We start from the raw sequence: 19,159 nt of genomic DNA, 5'->3' as shown, positions 1-19,159 counted from the left end.
GATTAAAAATAACATTAGACTGTTAACAATTTTAGCATTAAATATTTTCCTCTAAATGAGGAACATGTATGACATGATGACAAAAGATCAAAATTTTGTTTTCCCAGGAATCGAATTCGGCAGATCGGAGAATCTAAGCCAAAGCAACGTGACTAAAGGCGTTATTTTGTGTAGGTAACAATCAGAATTTCAATAGAAATTAATTCGGATAAATAAATAACATCTTATATTGGGTGATTATTTTGTCTATCAATAGTATGGGATAATAATAAAAAATAAGACATAATAAATACAATTTTTCTAAAGTTAATAGAAAATAAGCATTTATCGTTATAAAAATAAGTTTATCACCTGTATCGCATAATCATCGTACACAGGACCGATCGGCACGACACACACTTGTCTAGGACTGAGCCAGAAGGGCCACTTGCCCGCGTACGACTCGCTCAGGATCGCTATCATTCTCTCCACAGAGCCGAGAATGGCTCGATGGATTATCACCGGTCGCTTCTTTTCACCAGTTTCACTATAAATTAAAAAAAAAAACAATTTTACTTATTATTTAAAATTAGAATTAAACTCATTCTTCTTGAAGGTTGGCGATCATCATGGCTAGTTTAATTATAGATGCCGTGCTTCTAAACAATGACTTGGTGCTTTGACCAAACCTACTCATAACCAGATTTAACTCGTAACTAATACTCATATTCAAATCCAATTATTTTAATATGAATAAAACTTAATCAAGTTTACACTGAAAATTATATTGAAATAAGAGAAAATATAAAAAAGAAAATTTACATTTCAATTATTTATTTTAATTTAAATTAAACAATTTTAAAAACTGTTAAAATTTATATTATAAGACTAAACTTAAAATATATACAGTAGTAACATACCTGACATATGTCAAGTTGAATCTCTCCGGTAGTTGGAAGTCAAGTTGTATGGTAGCACATTGGTGTGACCGTCTTAGTGCATCTTGTATTGTTATATCAATTTTGGGACCATAAAACGCGCCATCTCCTGGGTTTAATTGCCATGGCTTGCCAAATTTGTTCAAAGAATCTTCTAGAGCCTGGAAAAGAAGATTAGAAAAAATTAAAATACTACCTTAAGGAAGCAATTTAAATAAAACTTTAAGTGTTGCAATGTTTTAAAAAAAGATTTTGATAAGAATTTTTTGCTTTTAATAGAATAGTTTCCTATATCGTTTTTCACTTTATATTGTGAATTGTGAACAGTAAAATAAGGTTTATTATTATTATATAGTTATCTATTATTGTTACAACCAAACTTTGGATCAAGTTATAATAAGAAATTTAAATCGAAATTTAAATATTTACATTTTATACATACATTTATATTAAGTTATTTGCCAAAAATTTTTTATAATTTCCAGATGAAGGTATGAATATAATATAATATATATATATATTGACATAGGGTCAAGTAGCGAACTTATAACACACAGTCAAACTGTGTCACAGAAACATCAAGAACTTACCTTTTCAGCTTGATTCCAGGCCTCAAGATCTCCCAAATACTTCTCAGGTCTAGTTGATAGCTTCAATTGGAATGTAAAACCAAAGTTAGTGTAAACATGCTCCAAGAAGTTTAGACATCCCATCTGAAAAGTAAAATAGAGTATTATAGCAAATTATGTGTTTTCTAATTAAATTTACGAATTTACAACAACACAACAAAATTTTTTAATTATTGAAGTTATACTTCTTTAGGCGCGTTATGAAAAATTGGTGAGAGTGAAATTTTACGATGCGCGCGCACCGTGACACAAAATTATCAGTATGAAATTTTTAAACCAGACGGGCGCCGAGCGCGCGCGAATAATATATGTACTAAATATTAAATATTATTAAATTATTAACGTTTATTATTTATTATTTTACTTAATATTAAAAAAAATAAAGAAAGCCAGAGAAGAATAACTTCTTACGCGCGTACATAAGTACACGTATCCTTTTTTTTTATCCCTACACATACATACATACCATTACTTTATTTGTGGTACGTACGATATAAACGCGAATTTGTAACATTATTTAACTTGATGTTTTGAGTAATTTTCATCAAAGGCAAGAAATTTCCACAAAGTTGAAAATATATAAAGCTACATATGTTAGCAAAGAGCTATATGAAAGATTTGACGAGAAACCAATAAGCTGAATCTATTGCTGCGAAGTTGGTATTTACAATATTGGCAGATTATATCAAAAGTCAAAATCAAAAAGTCAAAAAAAGTATATATTTATGAAATGCTTCTAATTTTAAATTTAGTGCCAGTTCTCAAATCAAGGGCGTAGAACGGAAAAGAAGAACTGGCAATAAACTCTCCGCCACTCTTTTTATATCATTTATTTATTTATTAACAGCTCAATGGCCAAACTTAAGACTAAAAACAATAAAATACAATTAAGATTTACAAAATTTACAGTACACCCTCTTATCCCCTCCAGGTACACTCTGAAACCACAGTATACCACCCCCATAAGCTTCCCAAACAGATCGCTCTCCGGTGAAGAGTCGCGAAACCCATTAAGTAGTGAGAGTAACGAAGATCATATATCATCCCCAAGCCCCATCGGGACATCACTTACCATCTCCTGTTCGATATGCTGTGAAGTACAGAATATATGAGCATCGTCTTGTTGGAAACGTCTGACTCGAGTTAGCCCCGTGAGGGCGCCACTGAGCTCATTCCTGTGAAGCACGCCGAAGTCTGCGAGCCGCAATGGAAGTTCACGCCAGGAACGGACTCGGTTGTCGAAAATAAGACTGTAAATTAATAATATTTCTTTAGATAACACTATTTATTGGATAATTTACACAACCAGACGTTTTTAATCTAGATTCCAAATTCAAAATATCTAATAAATTTTCGTTCACGATGAAGATGTAGTATGTAAATCATAGACTAAACCTAAATCTCATCGAATTTCAAGTAAAATTTATTTTTCATCGCCGGTTTTATATCAGAGTCGGAGACTTTGATCGTATAAGAATATTTTAAGCAAACTAATTTGAGCTAAAGCAGTTTTTGCAGCGCCACTATGTGGAACCAGCTGAAACTGAACTAAAATATTTCCAAAACCAAATCGAAGAGCGAGCCCTCTGGCAAAGTTAGTGTCTATGGGCGGCGGTATTACTTAACATCTGATAAACCTGCCTGAACATGCCCGTTTGCCGTTAATTTACTCAGTAAAGTAAATAATCGAAATTTATTAATATTAAGTATTAAGACTGTCTAACCAATATGACGTAACTATGGTGTCAACCTAAACAAAGGCAATTTAGCACTATTGCCACCTCAAATCTCACAATGGTTCACTTTCCGCATAGACTCTAGAATATAATTTTTCTGATGTGTTTCTAGTAGCTTAATCAATTAATTAAATTTTTATATTATCTTAGAAACTGTTCTATATTGATTCGTAAAATCATGTTGTTTTATCAAAGAAATAATCGCAAAGCTTGAAGAGGGCTGAATCAATAGGAGCTTTTTTTTAAATTTATCCTTGAACTCCAAGGAAGATTATTATGCAGGACAAAATTGCATGGCAACACTTAAAAACCGGATTTTAAAAAAGTCCTATTTTTATTATTATATATTATAGTATTAAATATTTAAATCTAGATATAATTATTTTCACAACATACCAATGTCCTGGACAGTTCATGGGTTTCAACGCAAATGTTTCCTTTTCAACATCAAATGAAAACATGTTCTCGGCGTAATGGGCCCAATGACCGGAAGTCTGCCACAATTTGGCATTGTACATATTCGGGGTTACCACTTCTTGGAAACCGCGAACCCTAAACACAAATAAATTCAATCAGTGTCTACAATATAAAGTATCGAATTCGAAATGTTTCTCAATTCTATAATAATAGAATACAGTCAAAACCGTTTACGACGACATACTTTAGAACAGCATACCGGTTACATTGACCAAAATCAAAGGTCCCGGCTGAATTCTATTGTATTAGGTACTTAATAACAACGTCATCGGTTTTTACGAACAATATGTGTAGTCCCTTCGATGTCGTTATAACAGATTTTGACTGTATTCACTTTGAGAATTACTTTATTTTAAATAATATAGAAGACGTTTTTTATAACTCGCCACAGAGAGCTTGAACAAATTATGACAATACAAATTTAATTATGAGTGAGACTAACATTTAAAAGCTATCAGACATAAGAAAAGTTAAGTTAGTAAAAGCATCTTTTATGAATAAATTAGATGTTATTTAACAAGTTTCACATCAATATTTGAGGAATTCCAAAAATTTACTAAGGGTAACATTTTATTTACAAAAATGATGAATTTAACATCAGATACAGATACCGGCAAACATCTTGAACCAATTTCCTTGCCTGCACAGAAGCAATTTTTAGGTATCACTGTGGGGGGGCGTGTCGATCGCGTGATTGGTAAATCAGGTGACGTTTGTGTCCCGCGCTGCGCAAACATTCCCCCACTCCCTTGTTTAATGTTCAAGATGTTTGCCGGTATCTGTATGTAAACACAATTTGACAGAAAGGGTAGTTAAAAGATGCAATTAGACAGATTTCATTTTTATGAACGGGTTAAACATCATGCAATGTAAATAAGAAAATACCTATATTGTTCTCTTATAAAGTTAACCAATATGTTATAAATGTGAGCTCCACGGGGCTGGAAGAAACAGGAGCCTGGAGACAGCTCATGGAAGAAGTACAATTCTTGTTCCTGAAAAATACATTTATATTTTAACTTTCAACTTCAACCTTGCTAACATTAAAATCTTGGAAAAGTCAATTAAGTTTGGCAAAAAAATATTAATCAAACATTAATTTTATTTAGTTTCTATTTACTAAAATTAAAAGTTTTAGATTAAGGTTTACCGCTTCATAACGTTCCACTTATATAAAAATATTAAAGATTTTTCTTATGACATTTAGGTAATTGTAAGTTTAAGATAACACCATATTAATTGTAAAAGTTTTGCAATTAATACTGTGTATTTAATAATAAAAAATGCTCACCCTGCCAATTTTACGGTGATCCCTCTTAGCAGCTTCCTCCTGTATAACTTCCCATTCCTTAAGCTGTTTTGGCTCTGGGAAGGAAACTCCATACATTCGCTGAAGTGATTCTGCCTCTGATTTACCCTCCCAGTAGGTTGCTGAGTTCTATAAAAGTCCAGTATCACTATTTAAATACAAATAATACGCCTAGTAATTTTTAAAGTTAATTTAAAAGCATTTGAGAACAGTGAAACAGTAAATCATCAAGTAGCTTGGGAAGGTTTTCTTGCTTTATTTATTCAAGGTTTATTTGCTCAGCTGTTTATTGCAAAATAGAAAGAATGTGATTTCCAAGGAAAATTTATCTATTTATTTATTTATAAAAGCTTGCCAACGTTCAGCACACTGATACATTGATAAAAGAAAAATAAAATACAATTTTTAATGTGTCAAGCACTTACAGACAAACGTAGCATATAAGAAATAATAAAAAGAAATTAAGCAAAACAATAATATAATTTAAATTATATATAATATATAATATTTAAACGAAAATCGATCTTAAAGTGTAAGGGGAGCAACTATGGATATCCAGATCCAGCTTGTTTAACAGAATGCTCAATCTGGACATTGGTGAATTTTGGCCAAAACGCGTTCTCCGGAGAGGAGGGACAAATGGAATGATGGGATGTCTGGGATATCTACTGGGTACATTGTTTGTTAAAAGATTGAGGCAATCTACCTGATTATTAGGTATCTTAATGGCAAACAATACATCAATTAATTTTCTGCGATTCTCCAGTGACAACAACTTGAAGTGTGCCAGCCTGGTTTCGTATGTTGGCAACCTTTTTTTTTCGAGATGCCACTGGAGAAAAGCAGATGCCATAGGAATCTTTTTTCTAGGTAATCAAAGAATTGATGAAGTGGGTCATGTACTGTACACGAACAAAAAATAATAAAGAAAGGTTTGCAAAAAATGTGTATGTCCTGCAACAGGGACTGACGGTTCTTCATTGATCAATCATACATACCTTAGTAACTTTAAAGGCTTTAACTTTTCCAGTGTGTCGAACATGAGGTCCTCTGCACAAATCAATAAGTGGGCCACATCTGTACACAGTAGTTTTTGGTGTATTCACTTTTTCTTTTAAAATTCTAACTTTGAAAGGATTGTAGTCAAACATCTCTAGTAATTGATCCTTTGTTAGTTCTAATCGCTCAAAAGGCTGCTTTTCTTTTGCTATCTTTTTTACGAGGCCTTCTACACATGGGTAGTCAGTAGAGGATATCTGGAATATAATAAAATGTGGTAATAATACTCCCATATAAAGACTAAATAACTTAATAATAAAAATCAAAACCGTTAAATTTCTTTTGGAATGGGAGTTAATAAAAGTATAACATTGTTTCTTTCTTTCTTCTAAATATATGAATGATTACATTACCATTATTGCGTTGAAATTATTAAACCAACCATTACACTTACGAGTTTTGAGTGAGACTTATAATACTTTATGCTATATGGTAGGGGAGCCCACGATGCTAAATGGGGATTTACTCGAGCGTCGTAGAAACCTATTGGGATGCAAAGCTTAGATAAAAAGAAGAAAAAAATGTTATATGATAAATTCCTTTTCATCGGTGGGGAAAGCGGCTATAGATAGTTAAATATGTAAAAAAAAACTGTTGCATGGACATCCTCGAGCGCGTCAGATATTGATAGTATCTATGCCCTACGTATTTTTAATAATGTACGTATGTTAATCTGATCGTTTGCATGATGCGGGTGGTTGTATTTAAGGGTTGAAAATTAAAAAAAAAAAAAATTTATCGAGCGCGTCAGATTTTCTAAGGGAGTGTTAAGTGCACCAAAAAAAAGCTCTCATTCACTAATCTGACGATTTCGATGGGACGCAAACCCACAGCCATTTTCTTAATTTGCAAAAAAAAAATCGCAATTTTGAAATACTCAAGCGCGTCAGATTAAGATATATGTGGTTCATCTTTATGTTCTAAACGTACTGTCTCATAATCTGACGATTATCTAGAGGGATTCGCCTGATCTGACAAAAAAAAAATAGAAAAACGGTTCACCTAAAGGGCCATCCCTGCAACTTCCCGCTAATTCCATTCCTGGGCGCTTAAAATTGATATTTTGAGCTCGCTGAGTTCAAAGAAATAACATTTCTATGCATTTGAGCTCTCCCAGCTCGAAAGTCTGATAGAAGTTTCATAGAACACTATTTTTGGAATTTTCAAACCGCAATAACTTTTGAATGGATCAAGCAATTTTCACGCGGTTGGCGGCATTCGACGCAGTTTTATCATCCTCATAAGTAATTTTGCAATTTTAATTGATCGAACCACAAATTTCGGAGTAATCCCGAAAAAACACTTTTTCGGGTTTCTTTCGTGTACGATATCTCTCGAACGAATCAACCGCTTTTGACCAGCTTGGTGGCGATCGACGTGGTTTTTTAAGCTCAAAGGCGGATTAGTTTTTGAAGTTGATCGATAAAGAAACCACTTTAAAAAAAAATATTTCTTATTTTTTTAAGATTTTTCAAAATTTCTCGAATCGGTTCAAATTCACAGGAAATGTAATTTTGAGGGAAATATTTAGAACGCCGTTTAGTAGATTCCGATCGGTTTAAGGAAATGTAGGCATCACGCAGCTGCACGCATTTAACTTTATCGACGAATTTTTGTTATTTCGGCTTGCGGAAATCGTCAGATTATATATTTTTCATTATTCTTGAATTATTTCCTTCAAAATAAAAAAAAAATTAGCTACGCTCGAGAATGTCGAGATGACGTTTTTTTTTTACAACTTTGTTGCCCTCCCCTTTTTTTCCGTCACTCTCAAATTGTCAGATTAGTGGAATATACACTTTTTAGGATGTAATTAACTCACCCTACCTTAATCTGACGCGCTCGGGAATTTCTGATGGTCAATTTTTTTTTACTAAACTGATCCTGTCTCCTTCACGTGCGGCCTTATATATGGGCCTCATATTTTGTGGAGGTACTTAACCGGGTACAAGGTATCCCCCTATATATTAATCTGCCGCGCTTTAGTAAATCCCGAAATCCCCTCTTGGGCTCCCCTACCAATATGTATCCTATGCTATTCTAGTGCATACATTGTTTTCAGTTAAAAACTTACCCCTTTCTCTGGATAGAACATATCATAATAAAATCCTTCTTCAATTGGTGGCCCATAGCATAGGCAACCTCCATATATCTAAAAAAGTAAGATACATAAATAATTTGTAAATTCTTGTAATGAACTCAACCCAACAATTATGCTTTTTTTGTAAAAGGAATAATTATTCACTATAAAGTTTAATTTGCATTTTACAATACATTAAAATATTACTGTTACAGACAGGAGAAGCAAGAATTCTCTAGCTATATGTTATCTTTATATATATAATTCTTCTGTGAATGTGTATGTCACTGAACTTCTCTCAAACGACTAGACCGATTTTGATGAAATTTTTTGTGTGTGTTCAAGGGGATCTGGGAATGGTTTAGATTCACAAATCAGCCCGCCAGATGGCGCTGCAGTCGGTACTTTCATACTTTGCTTTACTAATTGCTTGAAATATCATGCAGGACAACGTCTGTCGGGTCCACTAGTATTTATTATGCATACCCTTTCCATGGCTTCACCAAGCATATGTGCTGATGAATGCCAAAAGACAGCCTGAGCATCAGTGTTGTCCCATCTAAGGAGCTCCAATTTGCAGTCACCTTCTAGAGGTCTATCTAAGTCCCATAATACACCATTCACTCTGGCTATTATTGTAGAATCTGCTAGTCCTTGGCTGAAAAATAATTGCTATTATTAAAATTATTATTTTTATTGTATTGTTGAAACACCTAAAACTTATCCTGATACAGTTTTAATTTTAATTATTTACAATATGATAGTTTATTTACACTGCTTTAAATCTAAATCTGACTTTGAAATGTATAACAAGATCTTATTAAGGGACAAACAAACATGAAATCAATATACATAATATGCTATCAAATACTTAAGGACACCAGAAATATTATGAGGGTTGTAAGTGCACTGCAGGCCCTAGAAGTACTAAAATTTTAATCAAATTTATTGAATATTTATAATTTTTTCTGGTTAATGACACTGATGCATATCATAAATACTTACTATTTATTCCAAAACTCGCTTTGTGAGCAAACAAGGTGAAAAATTATTTAAGTTGCCAATGGTTACTATATTATTGTGTTAAGCAAAATAGCAATTTCATCAGTTGCTATTAACTTATATAGCAAATAAAAAGCATAACATAACATGCATATGCAATTTGTATAGGTCATGTTTACATTGAAATAATGGAAAAATAAATTGTTATGTTTAATAGAATATCAAATTTAATAGTGCACACTTTTAGCCGCAACAACAGCATTCTAATGAAGCTTAGATAAAGATTTAGAGTGAAGTAAGAATATAAATAATAATAGGAATATGTTAGCAATGATTATTTCTTAGAATAAAAAATTTTAATAATGTTTTTTAATTTATTATTATTGAAGTTTATAAAACTGATTCAGTTCTTTTTCTGTTTAATCCACTATCAACACAACTAAATAATAAATCTAAATTTATAAATTAAAGAAAACATTACGCTATTCTGATCTACTTACATTCTCTAAATGATAAAACACTTACCTGATCCCTTTAGCTACATCATAAGGTGTTGTCTTCCAAGCCTTTGCTTCCACAGTTTTACCATCAGGTAGAGTAACCACAACACTCATATCCGGCTTTGAAGCAAGATCCTGTTCATATTCAGCTTTAAATTTGTCCCACAGATCTAACCTCTTCTGTATGTACTCTGGCCATGGATTCATTTCAGAAACTCCGCCTGGCGTTTCTTCTTTCTTTTTCTTTTCTTTCATGGCTTTTGCTTTAGACTAAAAAAAAGGATGCTTATTTCATATTTTATTGGGCATAAAAATAACAACTATAAGATCAAATTTTCTTAATTATTTCAAATATTGATTAATATTTCCATGGCAAGGGCCGAAATATCGCAGCGATACATTATTGCATGTTATTGGTTATTTCTCTGATGACGAGTCATGTCGTCATCATATCTTGAAAATAAAAGTTTAAATAAGAAATAATATATATTTAAATAAATAATTGTGTTAGGTAGTAGTACGTTGTGGGTAATTAATATATTTTCTTTCAACATTTCGTTCAACTTTCTTTAATTTTTGGAGTTTATAGGATTACAGACCCATGTGGCGTAGCTCTCTTTGAAGCGCACCACGCAAGCCTTACGTATATTGACCAACTTTAGCATCGCAATTCAAACTTTTGTGTAGTACATTTATCACTCTAAATACATTAAAATATATTAAATTCCTGCCTTTTCCTTTAGATTTATATTTTCTACACCAGCAACTACCGCATCACCCATATTGTTCGTTGTTAACTGACAGTGACGGGAACGATCAACGATTACGAACTACGACTGGCGTTGACACTTCCTTACTTGGTTGTTTAATGTCTAGTAAATTGTTATTGAATGAATACTTTTATAAAAATTAAAAACAGATATTAAAAGATAATCGCCTGCCAGAATTACTCACTAACTTTAAACCTTTCATTACAAAAATGATTCCTTATAGACCAGTGCCGATAATTTTTGAAACCAAAAATTTTTCATTTTGATCATATTCCCCTGCTTTTCTAATGGGTTTCATCCTACTGTAATTTTTTTCACTTTTTATTATTTTTAAAGGCTATCTGCACTGGTCTATTATTGTCATAAATTATTATAAATGTTTAAAACACCTTGGAATGTAAATAATTTAAATAATGTGAAATTATTATAAATTTATATTTGTTTAGTTTTGTAAACGTATACTTACAGCAAAAAGCGAACCTTGCAATTTTAGTGTTTAGTTATTTAGTATGAGATTTGATTAAAAGTACTGTGTCATGCGTTCCTGATAATACTTGCCTTATGGCCGATTTACATTATCTTAGTGTTTAGGAGAGTGCTTTAGTACAACTTGAAAGGCAAGTTCTTTAGCGTAGCGTTTACATGTTTCAACTAAAGTACTATCCTAAAGCACTCTCCTAAACACTAAGGTAATGTAAATCGGCCTTTATGTACACTGTGAATATAACAGAAAAACACATCCTGTCAAATCAAATTTAAGGTGTAGGTACTTATAATAACCATTAAGTTTGAATATGAAAAATTAAGAGTAAAAAGTAGGTACGTCAATTTTTTTCAATTTGCTAACAATATAAAATGTGAATATTTTGCATAGTTAGATTACCATATTATAGTTCAAATTAAATGTTAAAAAAATAATGTAGGATATCATGTCACTTCAAAGATCTCGTCCAATGGACACTCTTCAAAGAATTGTGTCGTCATTCAAGCATTTTGAAAAGAAATTGGATAAACTACAAGATGATGTTAATTTTCAAGGTCATACATTAACTGAACTTCGTGTCATGGTTGCCAATCTTTCCGGCGGCATATTAAACGGCGAAGGTAAGCCAGCGGAAACCACTAAACATTCTGCAAACAAAACAACTGCCGTCCAGCCAGATATTATAATCAGTGATAAGTTATTAAAAACCAAGAGAAAGAATGCTCCACCACCATTTATTTCCAAAATTCAAACAAAAAGTTACCACGGACCGAAGTATGGATCCAAAACTTCTAAAGATGTGCCTTTTATAAATAAAATGCCGTCTAGTCCTAAAACCGGAAAAAGAAATTCGAGGCAAAGAAAAGCCGATTCTCCGCGCAAAACTACTACATTGCGAGGTCAGAAGGAAATTGTACACAAGCGCAGCAAGTTACCACGTGTTTTGACTTAATTTTTTTATTATTCGAAAACAAAAGTGCTGTAACTAATATGAAATATAATAACTTATTTTGTAACAACGATGCCATTATTTTTTTTTAATAATTTTATTCACAATTATTTCAAGGAAGAGTATAAAAACTGACACTACGATACCATACAAAATAAAATACAATACTGGTCGCATATTTAGGAGGCCAACACTCGAAAACGCTGTTATTCTATTGGTACACTTCGGCTTTGGAATAATCATGCGGCCATGGAGTGCAGACTGAATCCCAGATTCACGGATGCGTTTCAAACTGAAAAAAATATGGAAGATTGTAAAGGTTATATTTACACTGTATCTGATGAACACTTTTTGTTTAGGTTTGCTCTCTGAGTTTTACTTCTCTTAAAAATAGTTACCGACAACACTTCTTCCCGCGCGCGCGTTTTTCAAGCAAAGGTAAAATTAAATTGTTTGTTAGGGAAGTTTTGGGACGAAATTGTACGAAATTTTACGCCTTTAACTTAAACATTTGTTATTGTATAAGAACCCAACTTACGGGTAATAATTGGCTTGAATTGTTTACTTATTTATAAGTAATCTTACAGCTATCCATATTATAAAAGAAACCACAACAATATACAAAACCAAAACTATTATATTGATAAATAAAATATAGAAACAGAAAACATAAGTACCTAAGTAGGTACATTAATAGATTTAGAAAACCAAAAACTGAAACATTAAACAAACGGCAACATAATATTTAAAAAAAAAGTTACAACTGCTAAATAAAGTCAAAGACTTTCCGCTTGTTAAAATGTTCCCTCACCACATCCTCTTTGGTAAGGTGGAAAATATCAATATCTTCAAAATTTGTGTTAGCTAAAACCCGAAACATAAGCGAATTACGCAGATATTTCGTGTTCTTACGAGGCACATACGAAGGCACATAATATCTTGTCGCATACGGGAGAGAGTTTCTTAAATAAATTGACGACAAATATGGGCTATCTCGTCCATTAAGAATGGCATGCAAAAATAAGTTTAATGAATAACTAACGCTACTCTAAGCAGTTCCAAATATGGTGAATGTTTGTATATTGGGACCAAAGGATATCGTGCATTCATAAAGTCAACTTCCTTAAGGTCACATTTCTCCATCTCAAGAAATGTTTCCTCAGCGCGTCTGTAGATTGAATCTACTGTGGAGTGAAAGGCGAAGAAACCCTGAAAAAAAATTAAGGACGCCACTTCATCATGTAAAGTTAATATACCTATTGTTTTACTATAAAATGTAAACTTAATAAGCAATATTTAAAGCTATGAATATTAATCGTATTAAGGCAAAAAAAATATTATTATTATATATCACAATATATATATATAAATAAGTATTTATTAGATAGCCTAACGTTAATCAACATAAAAAATTTGTCGCGTTCCTAAACAAGACTGCTATGGTTACATATATAGACCACAGCGGTTTTCTAATGTTACATAGGCATATTGATTTTATTATATTATTCTGTAAAAAATAAATGAAAAAAGAACTTAACGCAAGTGAATATAATTACTTGTCTTATCTTCGCAACGCCTTCATATAGGTCATAGTAATGCGGTTTGCCTTTTGGGGGCTCTATCTTTTTTAAAAAGGCTGCTTTTACAGGATCGTTGAACATCTGAAATTAAATCGAAAAAGTATTAAATTATAATATGAAATTTAGAGTTCTTTAAGATAATAATGTCCCTTTTTAAGAAAGGGGAGATTTCGACACTCCCCACAACAAAAATCAGACAGATGTGACCGTGTGCTGCTTAGCCACACGGTCACATCTGTCTGATAGGCTAGGATGTAGGGGTCACGTAAAAAAAAGTGCTTACTCTAAAGACAAATCGGTTGTAGTCTGTGTCGATAGCACCAAGAGTTATGCCGGACTCTGATAGCTGTTCCAAAGTTCTAATGCCAGTGGAAGGTGCCTGTAGTAGTACCACGATGTTTGCGCAATACGCAGCGTATAACGCCATGAGGGCGGCGAAAATTACCCACAGCATTATGCGACCTGGAAATATAAAGTCAACAGATACAAAATGTTTTTCAAATAAAAATAAAACTTAATTACAAAGAAGAAGAGTTTGTTTTTTGCTTGAACACTTTCTAACTCGAGAACTAATTGTCCAAATAAAAAAATATTGGTTGTTTGTAAAGTAGGTTTACGATCGAGATGTTTACGTGATAACGTCTTATTGGTGATATAAGTTTTTGGGAAGTAAGGAATTAATGAAGATAACAATTTTTTCAAATTTTAAATTACATCTATCGTTTTATTCACACTTTTGATGATAAATTTCGGGTGTAAAATGACAAGTTTACTTATTCGACTATGATATACATTTTTCTTCATACATTCTCGGAATGACTGGCAGCGCTTGAGATGAGACGGGAGATCGGTCCGTCTCTCTCTCGTTATACCTGCGATCGAGCTCGTGAGGTTTTGGTGTGACACAAGTTTTTGAACATGTCACCCGACTAAAACGATTTTAAAGACGTTATCATGTCAAAATATTTTTATTTATCGGTGTGAACGCGGGTGTAGTCGCGGAGCACCGCAACGTGGATGTTATAACAATAATTAACTTTATTTAAAAGTGCGAGCGTACAAAGTACAGATGTCAGAAGTAAAACTTCTTTGGCAAACCAATATTTAAGTCTTGTCGATATTTATACAAAACTTTAGACCACCGAGACTTAGAGGGAGGGAAAAAGGAAAATATGTTAGGAATTTAATGAATTTAATTGTCATTAAAATATTAAAAGTGTCGAAATTTTAAAAAGAATAAATTTAATTTTTTTAGCTTATTTCATCGATATTAAAAACACGTGGCATTTTAATTTACAATTTGAGATTTCAAAAAATATTTTGCATAAAATATAAAATACTAATATTTCATAAATGCTCTTTACGAACTTTTAATTTTAAAAATAGAATTTCTATTAGTTAATTCACCCTTCTTACTCTCTCTCAATCGCTCTCCCTTTTCTTCGAAAAAACCTAAACCTAAACCTCATGCGCCTAAAGAAGTTTCACTTCAAAAATATTAATTCTAAATTTTTCATGGCTTTACTTTATGAAATGTTACCAAGTTGGCGAGTTAATATACCTGATAAGCCCTTTGGTTCCTTTGAACATCCTTGTTGGCTTAAAGCGCTCATCGTTAAAAGTAAGGCGTCACCCACACTGCCATCAAGTTGACTTGAATTCTGTAAGTAATAATTATGTTGACCACTAAAAAAGTTTTCAATTCTCTTAAAAAATTGATTACAAATTCTCATTTTTAACTTCATGTAAACTGTTGTAGGTAAACAACTTGTGTGTAATATTTGTGTTCTTCAACGTTTATCAAATAATGTACTTAAATGAAAATATGATATCACTAATTTTACACACACATCAATTATTATATAATTTCAAACTAGCACGTAAAAAATTAAACAAGCACCCACGAAAGAAATAACTAAAACTAAATAGAAACTTAAACATCATTAATTGCGTGATACGCAAAGTTACGGTAAGTAGGAAAATTATATATCAATATTTTCATCAATGTTAGTAATTCTTCTTCTTCTTTCTTTTTTTAGACAATTCACACCAATTAAGTTGTAATAGCGAGATAGCCTATTCACTGGACCATAGATCATGTGCTAGGGCTTATTACTTGTTGGTAAGATCTGAGTGAGTGTCTATTGAAAAAATACCATAACAATATATTTATTTTTAACTTCAGTTTTCTCGATAGGTAAATGGACCAAAACTAAAATATTTTTCAATTCGAAAAAGTAGTTTCAGAGATTGCCGCATTCAACCAAATAACGTTTTTAATTTTAAAATATTGGAATATTGGTTAGATTTGACAACTTTCTCATAATTATCCTAGAGTTTCAAATAAATAACCTTGTTCGAAACTTTTAAGTACGTTCACAGTGATGTGATTTTCTCTAGTAATAACATACCACGCCGATCCTCTTCACCTCCCATTTACTAGCGAAGTATACAGAAACAGTAGCCAGTACCGTGGAAAATGCTATAGCCACCCATACCGTTATCGAAAACGGCATGGCGAAGACATTAGCTAGATATGAGAGTGGCGGCTGACGGAATATAAATTTCACTTTGAACTGCGCAATTGAATCTGTGAAAACTACGATTTCCAAGCGTTTTGAGTTAGCGACGCAATTGGTACCTGCAGAAAAACCAATACAATATACTAATGTTAATTCAATTCAAAATCATTTATTCATATAGGTAACACAATGTACACTTATGAACGTCAAAAAATAAATACATATGAAATGCTTCTAATTTTACATTAACTGCCAGTTCTCAAATCAAGGGTGTAGAACGGAAGATAATGGCAATAAACTCCCCGCCACTCTTTTTAATGACATTTTTTTCAATGACAGTTAAGTACGATTTCCTTAGTTTAATCTATATGAACGATTGATAGGGTTAAAATTAAACAATCAAATAAGACTATCAGTAAACCTATAATTTGATATGTTCATTGGTATTGCCGCCATTTGCTTTGCTCTTTGCAGCAGTCATTTTATGCCAATTGCATTCTGATAAACAATAAACTACAAGCTCCCACCTTTTCAGAATGCCAAATCATAAAATGACTGCTTCACGACTGATTTGAGAGCGACTGCCGATACGAAAACCGCTGTGTGAGTTCGAAAAATGAGTTACAGAATCGCAGGGCTGGTAGTAAATGTAAATTTAGAATCAATTTAACATCTTTTCTGTTGACGTTCATAAGTGTACTAAACCAATATGAATAAAGTTATTTTGATAATGAGTTTGACATGTACCTAAATCAGCTCTGCCAATCCGAAGATCATTGATCATTCCTGACCATTGCCCGTCTTTGATATAACCCCATCTGTAGCTGAAGATGTACCGAGGTGTCGCATTTAACATTTCAAATGCCATTCGAACGTGGCTCCAACATATTTTTGCAAAAGGGTCATACTGAAGGAGCCTAAAGAATAAATATTAACTAAAAAGTGTAACAATAGGAATAGCACTGAGTGGTAAAGTTTTTGATATCCCGAGTTATTTTAGAATGAGACTTTTTCTTATTATAGAAAGAGATATAAATAGACTGTCGAATGTTTGTGATATTAAAAGTGATTGAATATTAAAAATAAACTCGTACTTAATACTAAAAGGATTTAACTAAAGTAAATGAGTGGCGCTACAACTTTTTTTAAGTCTGGGCCTCAGATTTCTGTATCTGTTTAATGATAATTTGTAAATCTAATAGGCAAGTAGGTGATCAGCCTCCTGTGCCTAACACAGGCGTCGACTTTTTGGGTCTAAGGCAAGCCGGTTTACTCACGATTCCTTCACCGTTCGAGCGAATTTTAAATGCACACATAGAAAGAAGCTCCATTGTTGCACAGCCGGGGATCAAACCTACAACCTCAGGGATGAAAGTCACACGCTGAAGCCATTAGGCCAACACTGCTAACTATAAATATTTGCCGTCATAAAATAATCACATATTAATTTTGTAGGGGATTGTTTATCAAATTTTTTACAACCAATAAAGGAATTTACTCTTTTCTTATATAGTTAAGAGGATTATAAATTTGCCGTCAAAAGTATTAAAACTTACATTCTATCCTCTCTTGGCAAATGATAAATAGTAGTGTTGCTCTCCTGTATTACATTTGACATTGTCAAAGGATGACCCATTATATCCTTTCTTCTCCAATACAACTCTCTTCGAGGTCTTGAGTCCTGCAGGCTGCCGTCATAAATACCACGAGGATGTGAGTACGTAGATCCATTCGGTGATGGCTTGTGCACTGTATTGAATCCATATAATAAATGCTTGGTTAAAGTTACTCAATAAATAAGCGAACAGTGTTGGCCTAGTGGCTTCAGCGTGCGACTCTCATCCCTGAGGTCGTAGGTTCGATCCCCGACTATGCACTAATGGACTTTCTTACTATGTGCGGATTTAACATTCGCTCGAACGGTGAAGGAAAACATCGTGAGGAAACCGGCTTGCCTTAGACCCAAAAAGTCGAGGGCGTGCGTCAGGCACAGAAGGTATCAAAATATCATTTCTGTGTCAAACAGATACAGAAATCTGAGGCCTACATTTAAAAAGGTTGATTATATTTTTTAAGTTACTTAATATTTTTTGCAAGTAGGGTATTTCAAAAGAAATTGTAAGTACCTTCATTTTTATGAAAAAAATTTCACAGCTTATAATAAACAAATACTTACGTTCAGTAAGCAAAAATATATTTCCTTTTCGTTCGGCCAATACAAAGTCACTATCAGCTAGCAGCGGCAAATCGAGAAGACGCTTCTTGATCGATTCTCCGTTTTCGTTTGTCCTATTATTCATGTCGTCATAAAGGACCAACCACCGGTACGGAAATCTTAGAAGACTTGTAATCTATATGTTAATAGGGAGATTTTTTATATTTTTATGTAAGGAACACGGCAGGAGGCTCACCTGATGTTAATTGATATCGCCGCCCATAGACACACATTGCCAGGAGGCTCGCAAATGCGTTGCTGGCCTTTTAAGAAATACTCTCTTTTCTTGAAGGATTTAGGGTCCCTGTTCGGTTCTAGGGTCGAATTTGTTCGGAAATACTTAGTGGGCAGCTGGTTCCACATAGTGGTGGTGCACGGCAAAAATTGCGAAACGCTCAGTTGCGAAACGACGGACGTCGAGGTGATACGGATAGTATTTTGTATTCTGCCTTGACGTGCGATGATGAAACTCAGCTGCAGGTATTAGTCCGAACAACTGCTCTGAACACCTTCCATGGCAAATGCGGTATTTGTACCAAAGTGACTGAGTCTCTGAACTTTCACAACCCTTCAAAAGGCGTCTCTAAAGGTGGCGGCTGTTGGGGAGGCAATCATTTTTATTTTCAATTTTATTGTTATTTTTAAAGGAATAAACCTACTGACAACAACTCGGGCAATTATTATTTATCTTCTAAGTTTTAATTAGTCTGCGTATTAATTTATACATTACATACAAAATGTATGTGCTATTTAGTTATAAATATTTAAATACATGAAAGTTCATCTTACTTTAAAAGACTGTTCTGCATCAGGACAGTTTAAATCATTTAAGAACAGCAAATTATGGTCTTGACGTGTACCACGCGGTTCCATTGTTGAAGAAACTCGACAACCCACCTTACCAAGCTCTTTATGTAAACGAATTTGTGC

General features: G+C 33.1%; 3 protein-coding genes across 5 annotated transcripts in view; 1 reads left to right on the top strand and 2 right to left on the bottom strand.

Annotated features, from left to right (window-relative positions):
• Window positions 1–10,558, bottom strand: part of LOC125057185 (threonine--tRNA ligase 1, cytoplasmic) — an 11,829-nt gene extending 1,271 nt beyond the window's left edge. Inside the window, exons 1-13 of one of the 3 annotated variants that reach the window (XM_047660703.1) lie at window positions 10,441–10,558; window positions 9,735–9,979; window positions 9,213–9,230; window positions 8,694–8,865; window positions 8,202–8,279; window positions 6,067–6,324; window positions 5,051–5,197; window positions 4,645–4,754; window positions 3,679–3,834; window positions 2,619–2,796; window positions 1,508–1,630; window positions 900–1,078; window positions 352–526 (exon numbers count right to left, since the gene is read on the bottom strand). In XM_047660703.1, coding sequence (XP_047516659.1) covers window positions 352–526; window positions 900–1,078; window positions 1,508–1,630; window positions 2,619–2,796; window positions 3,679–3,834; window positions 4,645–4,754; window positions 5,051–5,197; window positions 6,067–6,324; window positions 8,202–8,279; window positions 8,694–8,865; window positions 9,213–9,230; window positions 9,735–9,979; window positions 10,441–10,491 — 1,890 coding nt within the window. In that variant the 5' untranslated portion in view covers window positions 10,492–10,558. Of the gene's footprint in view, window positions 1–351; window positions 527–899; window positions 1,079–1,507; window positions 1,631–2,618; window positions 2,797–3,678; window positions 3,835–4,644; window positions 4,755–5,050; window positions 5,198–6,066; window positions 6,325–8,201; window positions 8,280–8,693; window positions 8,866–9,212; window positions 9,231–9,734; window positions 9,980–10,308 lie in introns of those variants that run through there. The other 2 variants (XM_047660702.1, XM_047660704.1) reach the window with 2 other exon arrangements.
• Window positions 10,559–11,258: 700 nt separating this feature from the next.
• On the top strand, window positions 11,259–11,985 carry LOC125057552. Its single transcript, XM_047661319.1, has one exon. It carries the CDS (start codon window positions 11,409–11,411, stop codon window positions 11,913–11,915), a length of 507 nt encoding a protein of 168 aa, XP_047517275.1. The 5' UTR covers window positions 11,259–11,408; the 3' UTR covers window positions 11,916–11,985.
• Window positions 11,986–11,990: 5 nt separating this feature from the next.
• LOC125057553 (glutamate receptor-like) lies at window positions 11,991–18,353 on the bottom strand. The gene is made up of 9 exons (XM_047661320.1): window positions 18,191–18,353; window positions 17,571–17,763; window positions 16,762–16,931; window positions 15,904–16,133; window positions 15,054–15,153; window positions 13,776–13,954; window positions 13,469–13,573; window positions 12,955–13,121; window positions 11,991–12,204 (listed from the first exon to the last, which is right to left on the bottom strand). Exons 1-9 carry the CDS (start codon window positions 18,312–18,314, stop codon window positions 11,991–11,993), a joined length of 1,482 nt encoding a protein of 493 aa, XP_047517276.1. The 5' UTR covers window positions 18,315–18,353.
• Window positions 18,354–19,159: the final 806 nt, after the last annotated feature.

The sequence above is a fragment of the Pieris napi genome, chromosome 16 (genome assembly GCF_905475465.1).
Source record: "Pieris napi chromosome 16, ilPieNapi1.2, whole genome shotgun sequence".
NCBI classification, from domain to species: domain Eukaryota; kingdom Metazoa; phylum Arthropoda; class Insecta; order Lepidoptera; family Pieridae; genus Pieris; species Pieris napi.
Note: the sequence above shows the minus strand (reverse complement) of the source record. Positions and strands in the feature narration are given on the sequence as shown.

Bases quoted from the DNA above. Each gene is read 5' to 3' on its own strand.
- LOC125057552 (XM_047661319.1), top strand. From the start codon at position 11,409: ATGTCACTTCAAAGATCTCGTCCAATGGACACTCTTCAAAGAATTGTG.
- LOC125057553 (XM_047661320.1), bottom strand. From the start codon at position 18,314: ATGAATAATAGGACAAACGAAAACGGAGAATCGATCAAGAAGCGTCTT. The intron at 16,932-17,570 runs GTAAGTTTTAAT...TTTATTCTTTAG, and splicing joins TTGCCAAGAGAGGATAGAAT to GCTCCTTCAGTATGACCCTT. The intron at 13,955-15,053 runs GTATATTAACTC...TTATATTTCCAG, and splicing joins GGAACCAAAGGGCTTATCAG to GTCGCATAATGCTGTGGGTA.